Below are 20405 nucleotides of genomic sequence, written 5' to 3'. Positions count from 1 at the left end.
TGTCGTTTATATGGAGAATTTAGACCTTTTACATTATAAGTGAGCAACTTAAGGTCAGCCATCTACATTTTTCATTACACAACCTCCTGTTAATGAAAGGTTTAGTTTAATTCCATATTTCCCTCCTTCATGCCCCTTCCTCCCCTTCCCCCCCTCCCCATTCTACCTCCAGAACTTGATCCCGTTCTCCCCATCCCAACTGCCCTCCCTCTCTTACCCTCCCAATCCCTCCCTCCCTCATCTACCCACCAACCAGTGCTTTTCAGCACTACCTGGGCGCCCAGAGAAAGATAACCCCACCAGCCAAACTTAATATGAAATTAAGAATTCCACAAACCCCCGCTCAATCCATCCCGCCCCTCCCCCCCCACTGTATCCTCTATTAACCAACTGCGAACTTCACCTCAGATCCAAATTAAACTTAAACTTTTTAATTCCCCTCTTAACTTCCTCCGGACTGTCCCGACAAGCATATATCAAGGTATTCACCCAGTTCAGTTTATAGTCATTCAGGTCTGATTCCCATTCCTCTTTCCTGTTTTCTCCACACGTTTCCACCTCTGCAACCGGCTCTTTGTGGAGGGTGCTATACCCACAGGCAGTGATTCCATCGAAGCCAATCCCGCCTCGTGCAGGAATTTCCACGCCGCTTCCACTTTTCTGCATCGAATACTCTCTCCTTGTAGCTCAAAACAGAGTGCGAATGGGAAACCCCATCGGTATGCAATTTTTTCTTTTATCAGGATTTCGATTGCCGGTTTCATAGCTCTTCTCTGTGTCAGAGTAAATATAGATAAATCTTGATAAATCGATATTCGTGCTCCGTTGAACTCCAAAGTGGATGTCTGGCGAGCTTTCTGCCAGAGCTGCTCCTTGCTGACATATGAGGTGAATCGGACCACTATATCTCTTGGTCTGTTGTCTCTGCTTTTTGCCAGGGCTCTGTGGGCTCTATCAATACCCATTTCTTCAGCATCAAAACTTTCTCCCATCAGCTGCTCACACAGGATTCTCACCACTTTCTGGACGTCCTCCGTGCCAGCGCTCTCTGGCACGCCTCGAAATCTTAAGTTCTGTCTGCGCCCGCGATTTTCAAGGTCATCCATCTGAAACCGCATCTCCTCTGCCCGCTCATCCATCTTGTTTAGCCTCTTTTCCACTGCGGCGCTCTTTTCTTCCTGTTCGTCCATTTTTTCCTCCAGCGTCTCAACCCTGCCCCCCAGCTCCCTCAGATCTACACTCAGGGCATCCACATGTTCCAGGATTTCATCCTTGGAAGCCCGAATTTCTGCCCGAATCACCTCAAGGCATTTTGTCAATTCAGTGGGCAGGGCTTGCATCGGAGCGATATCGTCGGCGTCGCCGCGGGAGCCGGGTCCTTCCGATTCGGCCATTTGCGAGCCTCGTGGTTTTGGGGAAGCTGGCTTAGGCAGGCCCCGCGTCAACTGTCTCGTTGAAAGCCGCTCATTGTCCCGCGGAGGAGCGGTGTTTTTTTTGCTCATGATATTGGAAACTTCTCACCCTCACGCCAGTGCCTTTCCAGCCAGTCAAATTGGTTTAAAGCGCAATTGCAGCAATTTAATCAGCGGGGGATCGCGGAGCAAGAGGATCAAGCGTCCATTCGGCTGTGTGACGTCACTTCCTCCCACCACGCTCGATTTTAAGGATAAGTTGCATATCACTAGCAGTAGCTCCGCAAGCTCATTTTTCTCATTTTTCCATTTGCTGGAATTTCCATTTGATTCTAATAAAAGATAAGTATCATTATGTCCATTCTTGAAGTGTCTGAGTGGAAATGTTTGCTCACTGCATATGAGGAATGTAAAGAACCCTAGGCTGTGCCTGTGGCCCTATCTAGTTATTTATGGCCCCAGCAGTTTTTAGAAGAACAGATCAATGGCCTGAAAGCAATTTTCAAGACTACCTTTAGTTTTAGACATGGGAAAAACAATAACAAGAAATCTTTAGTGTGCTGCGAGCACCATGTTTCCTAAAGCAAAGGCTATCACATCTGCGCTGATATGGGCTATCAGAACAGAGGTAAACTATATGTTGCACATAGGGATGGAAGAAAGTGCTGGTGAGATGGCCAACAAGTCACAAAACCAGGCAGATTCCCACACTGTCAGGAAATTTGATGCACAGATAAAGCAGCACAGACCATGTCACAGGCAGCCTCAACTGAGGAAGACACAGATAAACTGCATCATTATTCCCAAGACTGTAGAATTTCAGATTATTGTGATGCTGAATATGGAATAGCATCTATGATTATCACTCTCCAGAACTGCTCTATCTAGACCAGGGGTGTCCAATCTCGGCCCTCACCAGCTTGGATTTTCAGGATTTCCCCAATGAATGTGCATGAGATCTATTTGTATACAATGGAGGCAGTGCATGCAAATAGATCTCATGCATATTCATTGGGGTAATCCTCAAAACCCAACCTGGAACATGGCCCTGAAGGACTGAGGTTGGACAACCCCGATCTAGACCAACCTCAATCCGTTCTTTCTTCCTTTACCTGTCATACACTGAATCCATGAGTTGGCTTCCTAAGCAGGTGAAACAGGTGGGAATCCAACTGGATGCTTAAGGTAGGCTAAGTCAGGTTCTACATATCAGCACATTGCCCTTTGACAGATTCCTAAGCAAGACGGATCAAACTATCATATTGCAAAGAATTATGAGGAAAGCCTATGCCTGGCATACACTTTAGAAAACACAGAGGGGCATAATCGAATGGGGCGCCCAAGTTTTCCTGAGGACGTCCTCGCAGGACGTCCCAGCGAAGGGGCGGGGAAACCCGTATTATCGAAACGAGATGGGCGGCCATCTTTCGTTTCGATAATACGGTCGGGGACACCCAAATCTCAACATTTAGGTCGCCCTTAGAGATGATCATCCTTAGAGCTGGTCGTCCCCGGTTTTCGGCGATAATGGAAACCAAGGACGCCCATCTCAGAAACGACCAAATCCAAGCCCTTTGGTCATGAGAGGAGCCAGCATTCGTAGTGCACTGGTTCCCCTGACATGCCAGGACACCAACCGGGCACCCTAGGGGGCACTGCAGTGGACTTCACAAATTGCTCCCAGGTGCATAGCTCCCTTACCTTGGGTGCTGAGCCCCCCAAAACCCACTCCCCAGTCCTGTACAACACTACCATAGCCCTTACGGGTGAAGGGGGGCACCTACATGTGGGTACAGTGGGTTTCTGGTGGGTTTTGAAGGGCTCACATTTACCACCACAAGTGTAACAGGTGGGGGGGATGGGCCTGGGCCCTTTGTTTTTCCATTATCGACCAAGGACGCCCATGTGTTAAGCACGCCCCAGTCCTGCCTTCGTAATGCTTCTGACATGCCCCTGGGAACTTTGGCCGTCCCCACGATGGAAAGCTGTTGAGGGCGCCCAAAATCGACTTTCGATTTGGGCGACCCTGGGAGGATGCCCATCACCCGATTTGTGTCGAAAGATGGGCGCCCTTCTCTTTCGAAAATAAACCTGACAGTGTACAGGATGTACTTAAATGTAAAATACCTACCATGACTCCAGATTCTCATCCACATTGCGCTTTGCTTCTCGGATGTAGTTTTTGGCACTGGGCAACACATCTAGCAATCCCTTTCCCCATTCATGGGGAGGTTTGCGATTGATGGCATACGAGGTAAAGAGTGCAGAGGCCAGAGATCCAAGATAACCTGTAGGGTGATGATGGGTCATGCGCCCACTCTCAATGCTCACTTGAATCAAGTCATTTAACTGCTCAGGATGACGAAATCTTAGACCAATACACATTGCTCGCATTGCTGCACCACATCCTCCTCCATGTATATTAAATGGAAATATCCAGCCATTAGGTTTTTCTGGTTGCAGCTGCAGGGCATAATCCATGCAGGTTGAACCTGTTGAGAGAAAAAAAGGGAAAAAAATCAAAAATAAGAGGATCACTCCTGCTAAGTAGTTGGTTCTTGGCCCCATGGATATGCATATGATTGTAACTATGAATGCAGTAACTCCCTCTCAGGATCAAAATGACTTAAATTTATCATCAGCCTCAATAAGTACTGGAATTCATCCACCCCCTCCCTGCCAGTAACTTCTTATCATTTTCAGATGGAAGGGAGCTGTCTTGTTGGTTCTCCCTTTATGAGTCCACCAGAGTCATAGGAGTCAATTTTTTAAAATGATTGAAGGGTGCTGAATGAACGCAACCAAATATTCTCTTTCTCCCTCCACTTGCCACCACCAAAAATAGTCTTAGACTACATTCACCTTTAGTTTTGTTTTTTTCAAATATATTTTATTGCAACACTCAGATAAAACAACAACGGGGCAATACCAAATTGAAAATGAATGGTGTGCAAAATTAGTCTACTGTCTAAGTAGTTGAATGCTCCCCTCCAAAATCCAGTACTAGGCATACTGAGAATACAAAACACTCAGGACCTATAGAGCAATTCTAGCATACCATAAGCAGTAATTTCTACAAGTCACACAAGGAAAAGGAAAGCATCTTAAACACTACAGTGAGCACTAGAACATCAATTCACCTATTGTAAAACGAAACCAGACAGAATAGTACAGATCGTCGATCCTGCACAGTCAATGCCAACTGAAAGCCATGTCTTTTTCACAAATACAGATACACCCTAATCCACTATAGAATAAGTAATCATAAACTTTCTATTTAGACAAAAATTAAACTGAAACCCCAAGATGCTAGATTCTGCATACAATGCAACACCACAGAAACAGAAAATGTAAATTTGAAAAAACTAACAAATACCAATCACCACTTTACAAATTAACAAATAGAAATAAAACAAATATAGAAAATAAAATAATATCATTTTATTGGACTAATACATTTAGTTTTCAGAGGCCAAAACCTCCGTCCTCAGGCCAATACAGTATAGTGCTGTTACAGTATCCTATCTTGACCTGAGGAAGGGGGTTTTGTTCTCCGAAAGTTAGTCAAAATGTATTAAAATTAGTCCAATAAAAAGATTACCTTATTAAATGTTCTATTTATAAACATTTATTAACACATCTACAATACTACTTTATCCTAAAGCAAAAAAATAAAAATATATATTTTATTTACAGTTTATTGTCTCTGGTTTCTGCTTTCCTCATCTTCTTTTCACCTTTCCATCCAGCATCTGTCTTCTCTCTCTCTCTCTGCCATCCCTTCCATCCACTGTCTGCCCTTTCTCTCTGCCCCTTCAATCCACCATTTGCCCTCCCTCTCCCATCCATCCAGGGTCTGCCCTCCCTCTCACTGCCCCTTCTTTTCGGCCCCCAGTTCCAGACCCAGCCCACATCTCCCACATGCCCCTCCTTTTCAGCCCCACTATTCCACCAGTCCCCAGTTTCAGCCCCAGCCCTTTTCTCCCACCAGTCCGGAGCTTCAGCCCCAGCCACTTCTCCCTGTCCCCTTTTCAGCCCCCAGTCCGCACAGTTTCAGCCCCTGCCCCTTTTCAGCCCCCAGTTCAGCCCCAGCCCACATCTCCTACCTGCCCCTCCTTTTCAGCCCCCAGTTTCAGCCCCACTATCCCACCAGTCCCCAGTTCCAGCCCCAGCCCACATCTCCCACCTGCCCCTCCTTTTCAGCCCTCAGTTTCAGCCCCACTATCCCATGTTGAGAATTAAGGGGTCCCGAGCCCCCCCAAGAAGGCTTAAATGACCTTAATCTGACTCCATCTCTGAATAGCCCTAGAACTGGGGCAATCAGGGGGTTGTGAAGTTCTAAGAGGAGTTGCCACTGAGAGAGACGTTAGACCTAAGAGACCCGCATTAGTCCGCCTCTCAGCACTGGCAAGAAACAGATACCAGCCTTATGACAAACTGGATTTAGGTTACAAGTTATATAATGCAGCGAGTGATAGCCTGATACAGCAGAAGCATTTATACTTACAGCCTTTCATCATTAAGTTAAGCCCACAAATCATCATTTGGAATAAGGATTTTATTTGCACATCAGACTTTAATCAGGTACATTCAGCAGAGAGATTCTGAGTACAACCGGACAGAGCTTCGCCCTCTGAGAAGACTCCCAGTTAAGGCACATTTTCCCCTCTTTTATACACAACCTCTCCATAGAAGTCAATGGTGGGAAACCTAGCTCTCAATTTCTGAGATGATACGTTCCCACGCGGGCTTATCAGTATGTTTTGGGAACAAGTTCTTTTTTCACATCTCATTTCTGAGACACCTGTTCCCTGTTGCAATAGTTTTCACATACTTTTCACACCATCTTAAGAACTCTGTAATAGGCTCCATTTTGTTCATCTTAAGAACTATGTAATAGGCTCCATTTTGTTCATCTGATTTAAAGTGACAGTTGTACCAGTTTGTGTCAGAACTCATGGTTCAGACCTGCTTTTTACAGATATTTGGCCTAGTCAGTACTTTAGTTATTTTAGGCTTCATAGCTTTGGCCCTCACTATTCCAGTGGTCGATCCAAAGCTAGGTCATATATTAACATTCCCCTCTTCACCCTATCCCATAGGGTGACACCAGGGTTAACATACCGTGGTACCATCCATTCCAGAAGGTATTCTATGAGGCCATAAAATTATCTGAGTCTTAAGGTCAACTGGTACAATTTGGATTGCTAGTAGATATTATGCCAGACAGAAAACTTCATTCGTAGGTGGTATATTTCTGGGCATATGGAATTCCCTTTATATTACTCAACCCCTTTGGCCTTAATCTTGATATTACCCCTCTTGAGGCGTAAATGGGACAAAACCATGAGTTCATCTACAAAATCTCACGAAGTATATGTATACGGGTAATAGCAATTTCAGGTGGATCATACTAATACTTTCAGGTTTTTTTCTATGACTTCTATTGTATCTGTTGCATAGTACATGGGGAGATAATCTAATGTATCTTTCTCAGTGGTCTTGAGAAGAAATAGTGGTTTTGATTAAGCATTGTTATGGTGGCTCAACAAATATATGGTTAGTATTCAGATTGCTGTTTAAGGTTGTAGGTATTCAGAATCCTTAAACAGGTCGGAATTCTTGGATCTTATTATTACTCATCATTGGCATTCAATCATGAGCACTAATAAGTGGATAGCAAGTATGAGGTTGCCTCATACAGCAAAAATGGTAACAAAGGTCATGCATGGATCTTGACATATGCATAATGACCTGGAAGTATGGGAAGCAATTTATATATCCATTACCCCACTTGGAGCTTAGTCAAACCTACAGAAAGACATGCAACGTAAGTAAGCCTACACCAGAGTTGAACAATTGCATAACTGGTTGATACTCGTATCTGAGCAATATCAACTTCCATTCAAATTACATAAACAGAAATAACAGGGAAATTCTTAGAAAAACAATTAGAACAATAAAGAACAATAATAGGAAAATAATAGGAAAATAAAATAAAACCTTTTCAATATCTAGACAGGATTACTGCTAAACTGAAAATAAAACAAAATATGAATCTATAATGTCCATAAACAGCAACAGTAATTCTCAAATTAAGTATCAGTTCTAAAGTCTCCTTCATTGATCATGGTTGAGGCGGTGGAAGCGCTGAAGAATCTGGACGGAGATCTAACAGGGCTGGGTTTTCAGGCTGGCTTGCTGAAGGAAGTGGCTGGTCTTGAGATGGTTGGGGGATCTAACATCATTTGGGCCTGGATAGATCTTTATTCTAGGCATACACCATCATAATCAGTCCATCAAGAGCCAGAGGCTGGCAAAGGAATAAGCAAATAACTGTATGCCTGAATGATATATTGCTATATCTTAGTGGGCATAGTCAGGGTGAATTGAATAGACATGAAAGACAATGTAAACATGGAGAAAACAGTGCTAATTAAGTGCAAAAGCAAAAGGGAAACCAGAAGGGTTCAATAATGAAAAGCCAATTTACATAAACAACAATAGTATATATGAAATTATATCTCCTGATTGGTAGGGGTCAGAGCTTCAACTTCAACCCTCTTAATACTAGGAATTGGGATTTGCATAATATATCTACACTTCTGGCTTGCATAATGTGCAAGACAGATTGGTAATTATTACAAAGACAAAGACATGATCAAATAACAATGGTAAAGTATATGGAACAAAAGAGAAGATTATAAAAAACAATTAAAATTTAGAGATGATGGTAAATGTTCAATTATTGATGTATGGAGGGCAATGCGTTGCAATCTATCGCCAATAGATATGGAATCTTCACCTACGATGACTACCATTCACCAAGGGTTGAGCCCTCAGCTGTAGGAGGCCAGTAGGACTTACGAGCTAGATGATTCAGAAGGAAAGGTAGAGGCCAAAGCTTCTTGCAACTCCAGTAAGTGGAGAGCCTGTCTCTTTCGCTCGTGGACCAATTGATGCATCTGTTGAAACTCACGCTCAACAATGTCTCGTATCTCACGCCGGGTAATGTTGGGGTCTGTGCATCTGTCTTTTAATTTAGCGATTCTTTGCTGCAACATAGCCTTCAGATCAGATACATTATTGGGTAGTTCTTCTTTGCTAGCAGTCGTCTCCTCGGTGAGGGACGTCAACGGAATTCCTGTATCCATCTGAGGAAAGGCAAAACTTAAACAGACCAGTAGTGCAATTTATGTGGTTAAGTTATTGAAAGAAGTCAGAATGCTAGGGGCCAGGAAAGAGGCTTGGTAAGAAACAAAGCATCGAAAATGAAAAATTATAAAAAATCCCCCCAAAAAAAATAAAATATATAAAAATAAAAATAAAACAAAATATTATACATCTGAATTGCAGCAAGGCGTATTCAGACGGCAATGCAAGAAAAAGGTTTCTCGAAAAAGACAAATGGAAGGAAAAAAACATTAAAAAGTGCAGCTACTTGATTGACCTTCACATAGAGTTTAAGTAACCCTTTTCAATCAGTCAAAGAAGTAGGGAGAAGCATATCGCTTCAAGACAAATCCACCACGCGGCAAGAGTTAGTTGAAGCAAGGTGTTAGTTAAATACACAAAGCATGAATTCCAGGATCGCTGCACACAAATAATGTACACCAGTCAGTTCTTCTCACAATCACTCACAGTGAAAGACAGAGAGATAAAAAGAGTAATAGTTGCTGTTTTGAATAGAAAGGAATCAGAAAGTGGAGTGTATAATTTTCCCAATTTATGTCTGAAAGCTTCACCAATTCTCAGTCGAAGAATACTATAAAATCTATGATCAGCGCAAAATGCTCCCCCAAATGGCCAGTTCAAGGGAATATTTCTCGCATTTATTCCATAAAACGGATAATGGTTATTAAATATTGCTTCTTTCTTAGACAAGGAAATAATGAAAAGCTTTCAGATATCACACATACCATAGAGAGATTTCAAAAATGAAGGCTTTATATTCATGAAAAAACTAAAGAAGTGATTGTCACATCAATTTAAACAGCGTAACAGTTAAAGCAGAAAACATTTTAAAAGGGATCCCGTATAAAGTAAAATGGCATAAATAAGTCAGTACAGGTATATATATAAAATGAACATCCTTCGGGGATCGCTCATCCCTGCAGTTGATAAGAACTCCCCCAGGGAAGGTATGCTTAGAAACAAATAAATAACTTGCTGACTTAGTTAGGTCATTTGTATGGTACCATAAATATACACATGCAATTGAACCAAGAGAAATAAAATAAAGACATGTCACCTGTAATAGGAACAGAAACATTACACCAATACATATACAGAGAAATGGTTTCTGGAAACTAAATGAGGGGCTGAGTAGTACGAGTATTTGAGAGCAACAAAATCAAATCGGGTTTGGAATACGCCTAGTTATTATAGGGTGGGTAATATTGATCCCTAGGTTTGTGGTCACTGCGGACGGCGTTGATCCGGGTTCCATAAAGGGAATGACTGTCGTTCTGGGGGATTTGACGGAATTGATTTCTAGGTCTGTTCCGTGGTGGTTGTGGACATTTACGTGCGTAATGTCCATATTGGTAACAGCGATAACATTGGACATCTGGATAGCGATCAGGACTAGGATTCACCTCACCAGGTATCAATAACGATGTCAGATCGACAGTGTCTGGGATCACGTAATCAGTGATAGCCGATAGCCATCTATTGAGGATCTGATAGTGAAGATGACGGGTGGAATCGGGTGTGTATGTGTAAATAAAGTTTAATAACCTTAGCAGAGTTTTAGTATTAAAGGTGCCGTTACGGGGCCACGACAGTCCAGGCTGAAACTTATTCCAGGAATGCCATATTTGGCAAAACTTTATAAGGTTTATGTGGTCTCCTGGGAAGTGATTTATCACTCTCTCAAGAGGCAGCATAATGAATTGGGTACCGGAACTCTGGTATGGTAGAACACCGATATCTGGGTTGTGTCAAATTGTATTGGCAAATCTATAAAAGTCCTTTATACTCACGCGTCTTCAAGAGCGTCCCAGTAACGGAACCTAGAATATAAATTACTAATTGGCGGAAAGCTCTATGCTTTTGCCGCAGGTTATATTAACAAAGAAATGATAGCCATAAATATGAGAATAGTGCAGGAGTCAGTTGTGTCACTTACTATATATAACCTACTCTAAAAATACTGCCCTCCAGAGTATGCTTCTATAGAAATTGACCATGGGATAACACTCGCCTTGGATTACATATGGGATAACACTCGCCATGAATTTGATATGGGATAACACTCGCCATATTGAAAACCCCAAAAGTGGGGGAAGCAAAAACTCCAAAAAAGATTTTAGCGAACAGCGAAAATAAGTTCTCTAAAATTAAAGGGCAGCGATCTAATTGGTTTTCGCCGGTTAGAAATATGGGAATACACTCGCCATATATGGGAATACACTCGCCATTTTGTCGCTAACCCCCAATAGATGCTTAAATATTCGTCTAGAAGAGAACAAAAATTTAGGGCCCCAGTCAACCTGTATACACTCGCAACGAAAGTCGTTAGACGTCTCTTTATTAACCCCGCGCTCATCTATACAAGTAACTCATAGGTGGGCAATAATGCCGAAACCGCAGGCCACTCCGAAAAATGGAATGGAAGTCTGCTCAAAATCTAATAAATGAGATACCGTCATCCATTGGAGCACCCTCAATGGATGTAAGTCCCAGACATCGGTATCAAACCCAATGGTTATAGCGTGACACTGGTATATAAGAAAACAATAAAAGTATAGTATGTCCCAGGGAAAAGCCCCTGAAAATTACTATAGAAGTGATAGAAAAATAGAGAGAAAAACGAAATATTCCAAAGCAAAACAAAACAAATGTAAGCTCTTTGGGAAAGTCACAGTCATAAAAAGAGCCTTTAGTTGGAACACCTTAGTCAGGACAAAAAATGTGAAAAATTCCACGTTCATCATTCACTAGACAATATATTTTCCACTCAACAAACCAGGAGAAGGAAACTCAAAAGCATTAGAGCGGAACAGTAACAATAAGAAAGCCTGCAATACAAGGGCAAACAGTACAAATAAATTCATTCATACCTGTAGTAAAAGAAGAAAACTAATTAGGAAAGATAAGTGTACATATTATATGATAAAAACTGGGCCTACCTAATTTGTAATGTAAGGCAAAAATAAGCTGTAAGGGTAGGTTGGAAGCTGTATATGAAACAAAATATAGACTTTAAACAAGACATGAAACTACTACATACTATAATAAGAGTAACAGAGGAGAACCATATATGTAACTGGAACATCGATTTCAACAAAAGGCAAGAAAGGCATTATAACATGTGTAGTCCAGAGCTATACCCCTAGAATAAATGAAATAAAGGTAAATACATATTAAATGCTTTTGGTTGGAAGTCGCATCCAAACAGGAAAATATAAGAGAAGCATATAATTCAAGAAATTGTGAAACAGGACACTAGAATCGTTGTGCAAACATGACAAGTTAATACCCATAAATATGACAAATTAATACTCATACATTCAGAAAAGGAACATAATAAACAAAATAAACCCGAATGCAATGGCAGGAAGCTTTTGTGACTAAACAGGTAAAAGAGAAAAAGAACAAATTAAAACATGTGATTCTTACATTAAGAACTTCCAATGATACGGCATAAAACATACATACTAATCAGTGACTGAAATGATATGTCTAAATGATGACAAACAGAACAGCTGCAGCATTAGAAGGAAAAAGAAGGTTGGGTTATAAAGAACCAACAGGAAATAACTGAAGAAGTGAAGCAACGCTGTATTCTCATGGCACGCAGTCATCATCTTCTCAACAGAAAAGGGAAAACATATTTTATATGCATATCTATTAAGGTCTTTAAAACGAGTACGTCATTAAAACAGAGCACAAGAAACCTGAACTATATGAGAATCTTATCTAGAGAATGAATAAGATCCCCTCATATCTAGCGCAGTATAACACAAACAGTAAAATAGATAATGCAAGCAATAGAAGCTGGTGGGCGGGGACAGCATAACGCCTAGCTTATAACGGGAGCAAGATATAATCCATATAGCGTCTAAGCAAATTTCAAATAGGAGAATAAATAACAAACCTTAAGCATTAATTAAGAGTAGGACAAGTACAAATTTAATAAAACAACTGAAAATAGTAGCCAAGAGACTATCAAAATTAAAAAGGAATATATTTAAATAAGTGGCAGAGAAGAGAACGTAACTTTACAAACAGACAGGCTATATGTAAGAGCAGGAAGCATAGTCAGGAGAAAAGAAGGGTGCCGTTGCCGTACAGGGCGAAAGGTTATTACCGGAGATTAGTAGAAACAGGATAATACATTCCAAAGCTAGAGATTAACAGATACGAGAGACAGAGAGGGCAGAGAATGGAGGGGAAGTTATTTATAAAACAGCCACAGAAAAAGAGGAAAATAGACAGCTATTCACTTGTAAATGGGGAAAGCAAAAATACAGAGAAATGAGACTGCAAGTATAGAGCGAGAAGTCTCAGTCATAAAAAGCTGAGAACTTGAAAACAGCCGTAGAGAGGAAACAGACCTTTCCTATATTAGAGAGAAGTAAAACAAAAGTGGCTAGAGAGCTGAACGCCGTAATCGGTGCATCCAGCTAACGGTGAAAGAAAGTTAGGAAGCTAGGGCAAGCAGTATAAACTCAGTCATGCAAGACGAACAAAGCTGGAAAAAACTGTGAAATACTAAACCTTGTAGAACAGTTTTGACATACGTAGCTTAGTGTTAACGATTATGGATGGGCAGCGGACCAGCACTGCCATCATAGAAGTAAAAGTCATGAAAATTTGAGCACAAATATTTTTACAAGAAAAAGTCTGTAGCTAGCATGCTCTGGAAATCACGCTATATTCCTGTATTATAGAGCACAAGCACAATATGATAGCATTTAAATGTAACAAAAACAGTTGCTTCTCAACAATATAACCACAATATGCAACAGTCTTCCTAAAACACTACCGGTTGAACATCCAACAAGAAATACATGCGTATTAATCATACTAAGGTAAATGTGACATGATAGTGGAACATTAAGACATATATCTATGCAGGGCCAAAGAAAGTAACATCTGTAGGAATTGAATAATACCATTTAAAGTACGAAAACCAGGATCATGAAGCATAAATCATGGGGGGCCACGTAAATGAACTATCAGCATAATATCAAAAACAGATTAAAGAAGCATTGTAACGTAATCACAGGAAGCCACACTAGGACAAAGAAGGAGAAAGTTGGTTTCCAAAGGGGTAAGTTATGTATGTTTAAAAGAAAGATACCTTTTTAACACTTTGTAAGCACATAGTGTAGCACAATGAAATCTATCAGGCTGTCACTAGCAGTGCAAAAATAAAGAAACCTGTCTCGGGTTTAAAATCATGACTCAGAGACAGAGTGAGAAAGCATTAGAGTATCTATTGTTTAAGGGAGATGAAATGAAATAGAGGGCAACGGCCAAAAGTCAAAGCAGTATGAGCATAAATTTTAGATGCAGTGCCATAATCTTAAAAGTGAAAGAAAAAGAATGCATCCGTACATTGTTACATCCTCAGAGGTGCCCGTATAACAGACTTGGCAGCATGAGGCATGAAAAGATAAGTCATTTAACAATTATGATATCTGCTAAGGAAATATACCAGAGAATCAGATAATCACATCGGCGTTAAGGGAAGGACCCTTGCATAAGTCCACCGTCGAGAATATGTTGGAAAAAAAAAGTTCTACCAATGTCGAGGGAAAAACGGAGTTGAAAGATATGAAAAAGATATGAGAGGGAGTTAGTTAGATGGATTTAGGAGCAATACAGTTGACAGAGGATAAACAGCAAGAGGTTCACAATATCCCTGTGTAAATGATTGGTTAACTTGTACCGCTTCAGCATAGAACAGAAAAAACGGACGGAGAAGGGGAAAAAAAATTACTTTCTGAGCTTTTAAAAGTGAACTGTAGCCTCTGCCAAAGCAGTGCTGAACTGACTGATAAGGCAGCTGAAATGGGCAAGCATCCCAGATTCTCATGTCCTTGAGATAGTGAACTACAGCGCTTGTTAGAGAAAACTTTTTAAAAGTTACGGAAAGAAATGGCAGTTTCGGAAGCCTGAATAAGGATATTAAAAAATGTGAGAAAACGAGTGTGTAACTTACAGCTCGTCGGGCAAGTTTAAATAGATTTACAAAGGCAGAGGGAATATATATATCAAATATGACAGCTACTAGTAATGTAGTAAGCTTTGTTCCGGAAAGAAAAATAAGACTCACAACACATGGGACTGAGAAAGAAAAAGATTAGTTTTATAAGGAATAAAAAAAAAAATGATTTCTAGTTAGCACCAGAAGCCAAGAAGGTGTATGTAAGGTGTTAAGTTACCCCAATTGGTATCGTGCGGGCCACACCCTTATAACTTTTTCACGGACCACGAACAGTCGGTAGAGCATCAGAGAAGAGGGCAGGGAAGATTAGGAAGGAATTCGGATTGGATTTAAGGGAAAAAGAAATGGGGGTGAGAGCACAGAACTAAGCAGCAGTGAAAAAGGGCAATTAGGTGGACTACGCAGTAAATAATAAAGAACAGAAAATGCGCTTCAAAGTGAAAAAACCAAGCCAGATTTAGACAACAGCATACAGAGATAAGAACTAAGAAAAACAAAGACGGAACAGTATAGTTCACACAAGAATCCTGATCAGACGGAGTGCAGAAACGCACACAAAGAAGCAAAAGAAAAAAAAAGAGCGGACACTCCTACTAACAAAAAATAAGAGATACTACGCAGTTATTCATACAAGACCAGGAAATGTGTGTAACAGCTGAAAAGATACATCTGTCACATAAGTATACCCACTACAGTTTCCCACAAGCATACGGAGAAACGGAAATCAGAGGTTATAATGCAGCGTAAGGAAGAATAGGCGAGAGAAATGTAGACAGGAGGGGGGCTCTGGGCTGAATAATTAGAGAAAAAGCATAGTTCAGAGAACTAAAAGAACTGAATAGGGTCTTATGGGAAGTGTAGTGCACAAAGATTTGGACACGGCTTGCACTTGTGCAAAGTCCTGGGAGGCAGAGTAGTTTAGAGATAAGGGGAAAACAACAGTTGAACGGAACTGTTTTCGCCTGTGAAAAAGAAAGAAAGTTGTAGGAAGGCCAACAGAAAGAATGAGGAGGAATAAAGCAAAAGGAACAGTCCAGAGACATTAAAAAAAAAAATCTCGTGGATAACTGTTTCAGCACAAGATCAAAAGTATGCGTCACACACACAGAGTGAAGACAGTAGCAGATGTGAAAAGGTGGGGGCTGTCAGTGTTAAAGAGTGAGTATAGGAACGGAGAAAGCAGAAGGATTTTTAGGGGAGAGCAATCTGAAAGCGTGCTGTTCTCCTAGGGTAAAGAAAATTCCCCCAATCCGGGAACATACAGAAGCAAAAAGAGCAAGGATAGACCCAGGGGACTGATAGGCAGAGGTAGGCAGAAGAAGTTAGGATAAAGGAGAAAAGGGATTGGGGAGAAAAGAAAAAGAAAGAACAGAGTGAGAACAGGGGGACAGGGATTTGAAAAGGGGGGATTAAGACAGAACACAAGATGGGATGGGAAACAGAGAATGCCCAATCTCTAAGGATTGTTAAGCGAGAATGCTAGCATAAAGACCAATCCAAAGATTTTGAACATTGAAATAAACTTACAGCAAACCCCAAATCGCAGTCGCCTGGATTCGGTGTTATGCCCCATTCACACAACAAGCACAGTCTTGCGTACATCACGCAAATCAAAGAGATGGACAGGAGAGGAGAAAGAAAAGAGGGTGAGAAAGAACAGAACAGAATATAGAAAAACAGAAATGAAAGTTTGAACGCAAATAGAGATCAGCATAGACAAGGGCAGAGAACCAGGTGTGTTAGTTCAGCGCAAGGCATGCAGATAGAAGAGTATGTAAGATAGGTGTCAGAAAAAGTGTGCAAGTAGGGAGAAGGAGAAAAACGATAGGTGCAGTGAGAGGAGGACAGAGAATAAAGAAAGACAGAGATGGGACATCATAGAACCCTTACAGGCAAAAAAAGGACAGCAATCAATTGGAAGATAAAACAACAGAATTTTAGTCAAGAGCTAGAATCAATCCCCACTTTGACAAAAATTCTAATGGCATGTTCAAATCGAACGCTGGGTCACCAATGTTGAGAATTAAGGGGTCCCGAGCCCCCCCAAGAAGGCTTAAATGACCTTAATCTGACTCCATCTCTGAATAGCCCTAGAACTGGGGCAATCAGGGGGTTGTGAAGTTCTAAGAGGAGTTGCCACTGAGAGAGACGTTAGACCTAAGAGACCCGCATTAGTCCGCCTCTCAGCACTGGCAAGAAACAGATACCAGCCTTATGACAAACTGGATTTAGGTTACAAGTTATATAATGCAGCGAGTGATAGCCTGATACAGCAGAAGCATTTATACTTACAGCCTTTCATCATTAAGTTAAGCCCACAAATCATCATTTGGAATAAGGATTTTATTTGCACATCAGACTTTAATCAGGTACATTCAGCAGAGAGATTCTGAGTACAACCGGACAGAGCTTCGCCCTCTGAGAAGACTCCCAGTTAAGGCACATTTTCCCCTCTTTTATACACAACCTCTCCATAGAAGTCAATGGTGGGAAACCTAGCTCTCAATTTCTGAGATGATACGTTCCCACGCGGGCTTATCAGTATGTTTTGGGAACAAGTTCTTTTTCACATCTCATTTCTGAGACACCTGTTCCCTGTTGCAATAGTTTTCACATACTTTTCACACCATCTTAAGAACTCTGTAATAGGCTCCATTTTGTTCATCTTAAGAACTATGTAATAGGCTCCATTTTGTTCATCTGATTTAAAGTGACAGTTGTACCAGTTTGTGTCAGAACTCATGGTTCAGACCTGCTTTTTACAGATATTTGGCCTAGTCAGTACTTTAGTTATTTTAGGCTTCATAGCTTTGGCCCTCACTATTCCAGTGGTCGATCCAAAGCTAGGTCATATATTAACACCCACCAGTCCCCAGTTTCAACCCCAGCACTTTTCTCCCACCAGTCCCGAGTTTCAGCCCCAGCCACTTCTCTCTGTCCCCTTTTCAGCCCCCAGTCCGCACAGTTTCAGCCCCTGCCCCTTTTCAGCCCCCAGTTCCAGTCCCAGCCCACATCTCCTACCTGCCCCTCCTTTTCAGCCCCCAGGTTCAGCCCCACTATCCCACCAGTCCTCAGTTCCAGCCCCAGCCCACATCTCCCACCTGCCCCTCCTTTTCAGCCCCCAGTTTCAGCCCCACTATCCCACCATTCCCCAGTTTCAACCCCAGCACTTTTCTCCCACCAGTCCCGAGCTTCAGCCCCAGTCACTTCTCTCTGTCCCCTTTTCAGGCCCCAGTCCGCATAGTTTCAGCCCCTGCCTCTTTCAGCCCCCAGTTCCAGTACTAGCCCCCTTATCCCACCTACCCTCTTTTTCAGCCCCCAGTTTCCTTTATCCACATGCCTTGCATTAGGGCCCCCTTTTTCAGCCCCAGACCCATTCTTCCACCTGACCCAGGCATGACCCCACTGTCCGAGTCCCACCTGCCCCCTTCTCAGACCCCAGACCCAGTTCCCTTCTCCCATCTAAGCCCCACCCCACCCAGACCCCGTCCCCTTCTCCCATCTGAGCCCCACCCCACCCAAACCCCCATCTGAGCCCCTCCTCTCCCCATTCCACCCCACCCAGACCCCTTCTCCCATCTGAGCCCCCCTCCCCGACCCAGTCCCCACCTACCTACCAGCTCCATCGACGGACAGACGACCCTCTTCTCCTGCCACCCGCCCGGCACCCAGCCTTAAAGAAAAAACCCGGTGAAGCGCCTTGTGTCTGCTCTGCTGTAAAGCAAGCAAATCGCCTCGTCGGTCCTTTAATCACTGTGTCCCGCCCTCGCGGAAATAGGAAGTTACATCAGAGGGCAGAACACAGTGATTGAAGGGCCAACAAGACGATTTGCTTGCTTGCTTTACAGCAGCTCACAGCAGAGAGAGCAGACGCGAGGCGCTTCACCGGTTCTTTTCTTTAAGGCTGGGCCTGCGTGCAGGAGAATCAGAAGAGGGTCGTCAACCCATCGACAGAGCTGTGGTAGGTAGGTGGGGTCTGACGGCGGTCCGAAACATTCAGGAGGTAGGAGCAGATGGACAGCACAGCGGTGCAGGGCAGGGAGTCGACGGTGCAGGGAGCAGAACCGGCAGGAGGGGCTTTATGCCCACGTGCCACTGCCTAATTATTAGGGGTGCTTGAGCACCAACAGCACCCACGGAGTCGGTGCCTATGACCAGAGTCCTTTGGTGTCTCCAAACCCTCAGGTGTCAGTGAGGGTAAAGTTACCCAAACCACCTCATGTCCCTCTTTAAAGGAACATATTAGTAGCACAGTTGAAGCTTCATCTAATGTTTCAGTACTTGATATCTGAAAGGTAGTATTCCATAATCATAGCCTGCAAATGACACTTACTTTTAGGCAGTAAGGTTATAAAATTAGGGGAATAGAAGGCAAATCTATAACATAGGGAGCTCCCATGGACATACCCACTTTTGAGTTGCACACTAAAAGATCTGCGCGTGAATCTTTACAGGATGCCGCTTAGCAAGATGTGTGTGCAAATCCAAATTTGTTGCCAGTCAGTGCCAGTAATTGATTGTTAGCACCCAATTACTGGCGCTAAATCTGGGTGCATATCCTTCACAACCTATTGCCTTTGCATTCGATGGTGGATACCTCAATTCCTGCAGCTACTGTTCTAATCTCTGCTATTGATTCTTCCTTCCTTGCTGAATTTATTATATATTCTTGTACATCCTTAATTTGAATACTGTAAACCGCCTAGAAGTAAATATTTGATGGGTGGTATATCAAATATTATTAAAACTTGAAAACTCAAAACTAATTGACTCGATAGTCAATTTAGTTGTGCGCGCATGTTGGGATCGCGTGATATTTTGTGTGTGGAAAACTGTGCACCATTTATAGAATCCACGGGGAGTAGACAGGGGTGGATGGAGTTCACGCTTGCGTGCATACCTTATAGAAGGGGCCTTTTACAGAGCGGTGGTAAGCCCAATCCGGGCTTACTGCTCACACTTCCGAGACTACTGCCAACCCTATGTGGCCGCTGGCGGTAGTCCCGCCCTGAGCGAGCACCATTTCTAGGGGAAAAAGAAAACTCCTGGAAATGGCTTGTACGGCGGTAATTGGCCATCGCTGCTTGCTGCTCGGTTACAGCTGGATTAGCGTGGGAGGCCTTATCGTCCCTCAATGGGTGGCGGTAAGGGCTCCCCGCCGCATGGCCATGCGGTAAGAGTTCTCTTGCCGCATGGCCATGTGTGTCTGGGCGCGTTTTACCCTATGTGCTAGAAAGGGCCCTGGTGCAGGGAAAAAAACGACCCCCACTGCTACCGCAGAGCTCTTTTTCCTGCAGCTTGGTAAAAGGACCCCAGATTGCTATAACTTATGCATATATCTTTGCATTTAGGAGTGAGCATTTACTCCAGATCTATGGCTGGTCTAAGTGGTTGTGCCTAAATACTGTGTGTGTATTCAACATATTACGCCAATGTTCTCTAGAGCAGGGGTTCTCATCCCAGTCCTCAGGACACACATAGAGGGGCATAATTGAACGGGGACGACCATCTCTAAGGGCGTCCATCTCTAAGGACGTCCCGGCAAAGGGGTGGGGAAACCCGTTTTATCAAAACAAGATGGGCGTCCATCTTTGTTTCGATAATACGGTCGGGGACGCCCAAATCTCAACATTTAGGTCGACCTTACAGATGGTCAACCTAAATCTTGAGATGGTCGTCCCCGGTTTTCGGCCATAATGGAAACCGAGGATGCCCATCTCAAAAACGACCAAATCCAAGTCCTTTGGTTGTGGGAGGAGCCAGCATTCGTACTGCACTGGTCCTCCTCACATGCCAGGACACCAACCGGGCAC

The 20405-nt window shown here is 42.7% G+C and overlaps 1 protein-coding gene across 1 annotated transcript in view; it reads right to left on the bottom strand.

Moving 5' to 3' along the window:
* Positions 1-20405, bottom strand: part of ADPRH (ADP-ribosylarginine hydrolase) — a 45100-nt gene that overhangs the window by 13287 nt on the left and 11408 nt on the right. The window contains exon 3 of the mRNA XM_030209124.1: positions 3544-3904. Within this exon, the coding sequence (XP_030064984.1) occupies positions 3544-3904 (361 nt within the window). The remainder of the gene's footprint in view (positions 1-3543; positions 3905-20405) is intronic.

This window comes from Microcaecilia unicolor, chromosome 7, assembly GCF_901765095.1.
Source record: "Microcaecilia unicolor chromosome 7, aMicUni1.1, whole genome shotgun sequence".
In the NCBI taxonomy this organism is placed as follows: Eukaryota; Metazoa; Chordata; class Amphibia; order Gymnophiona; family Siphonopidae; genus Microcaecilia; species Microcaecilia unicolor.
Note: the sequence above shows the minus strand (reverse complement) of the source record. Positions and strands in the feature narration are given on the sequence as shown.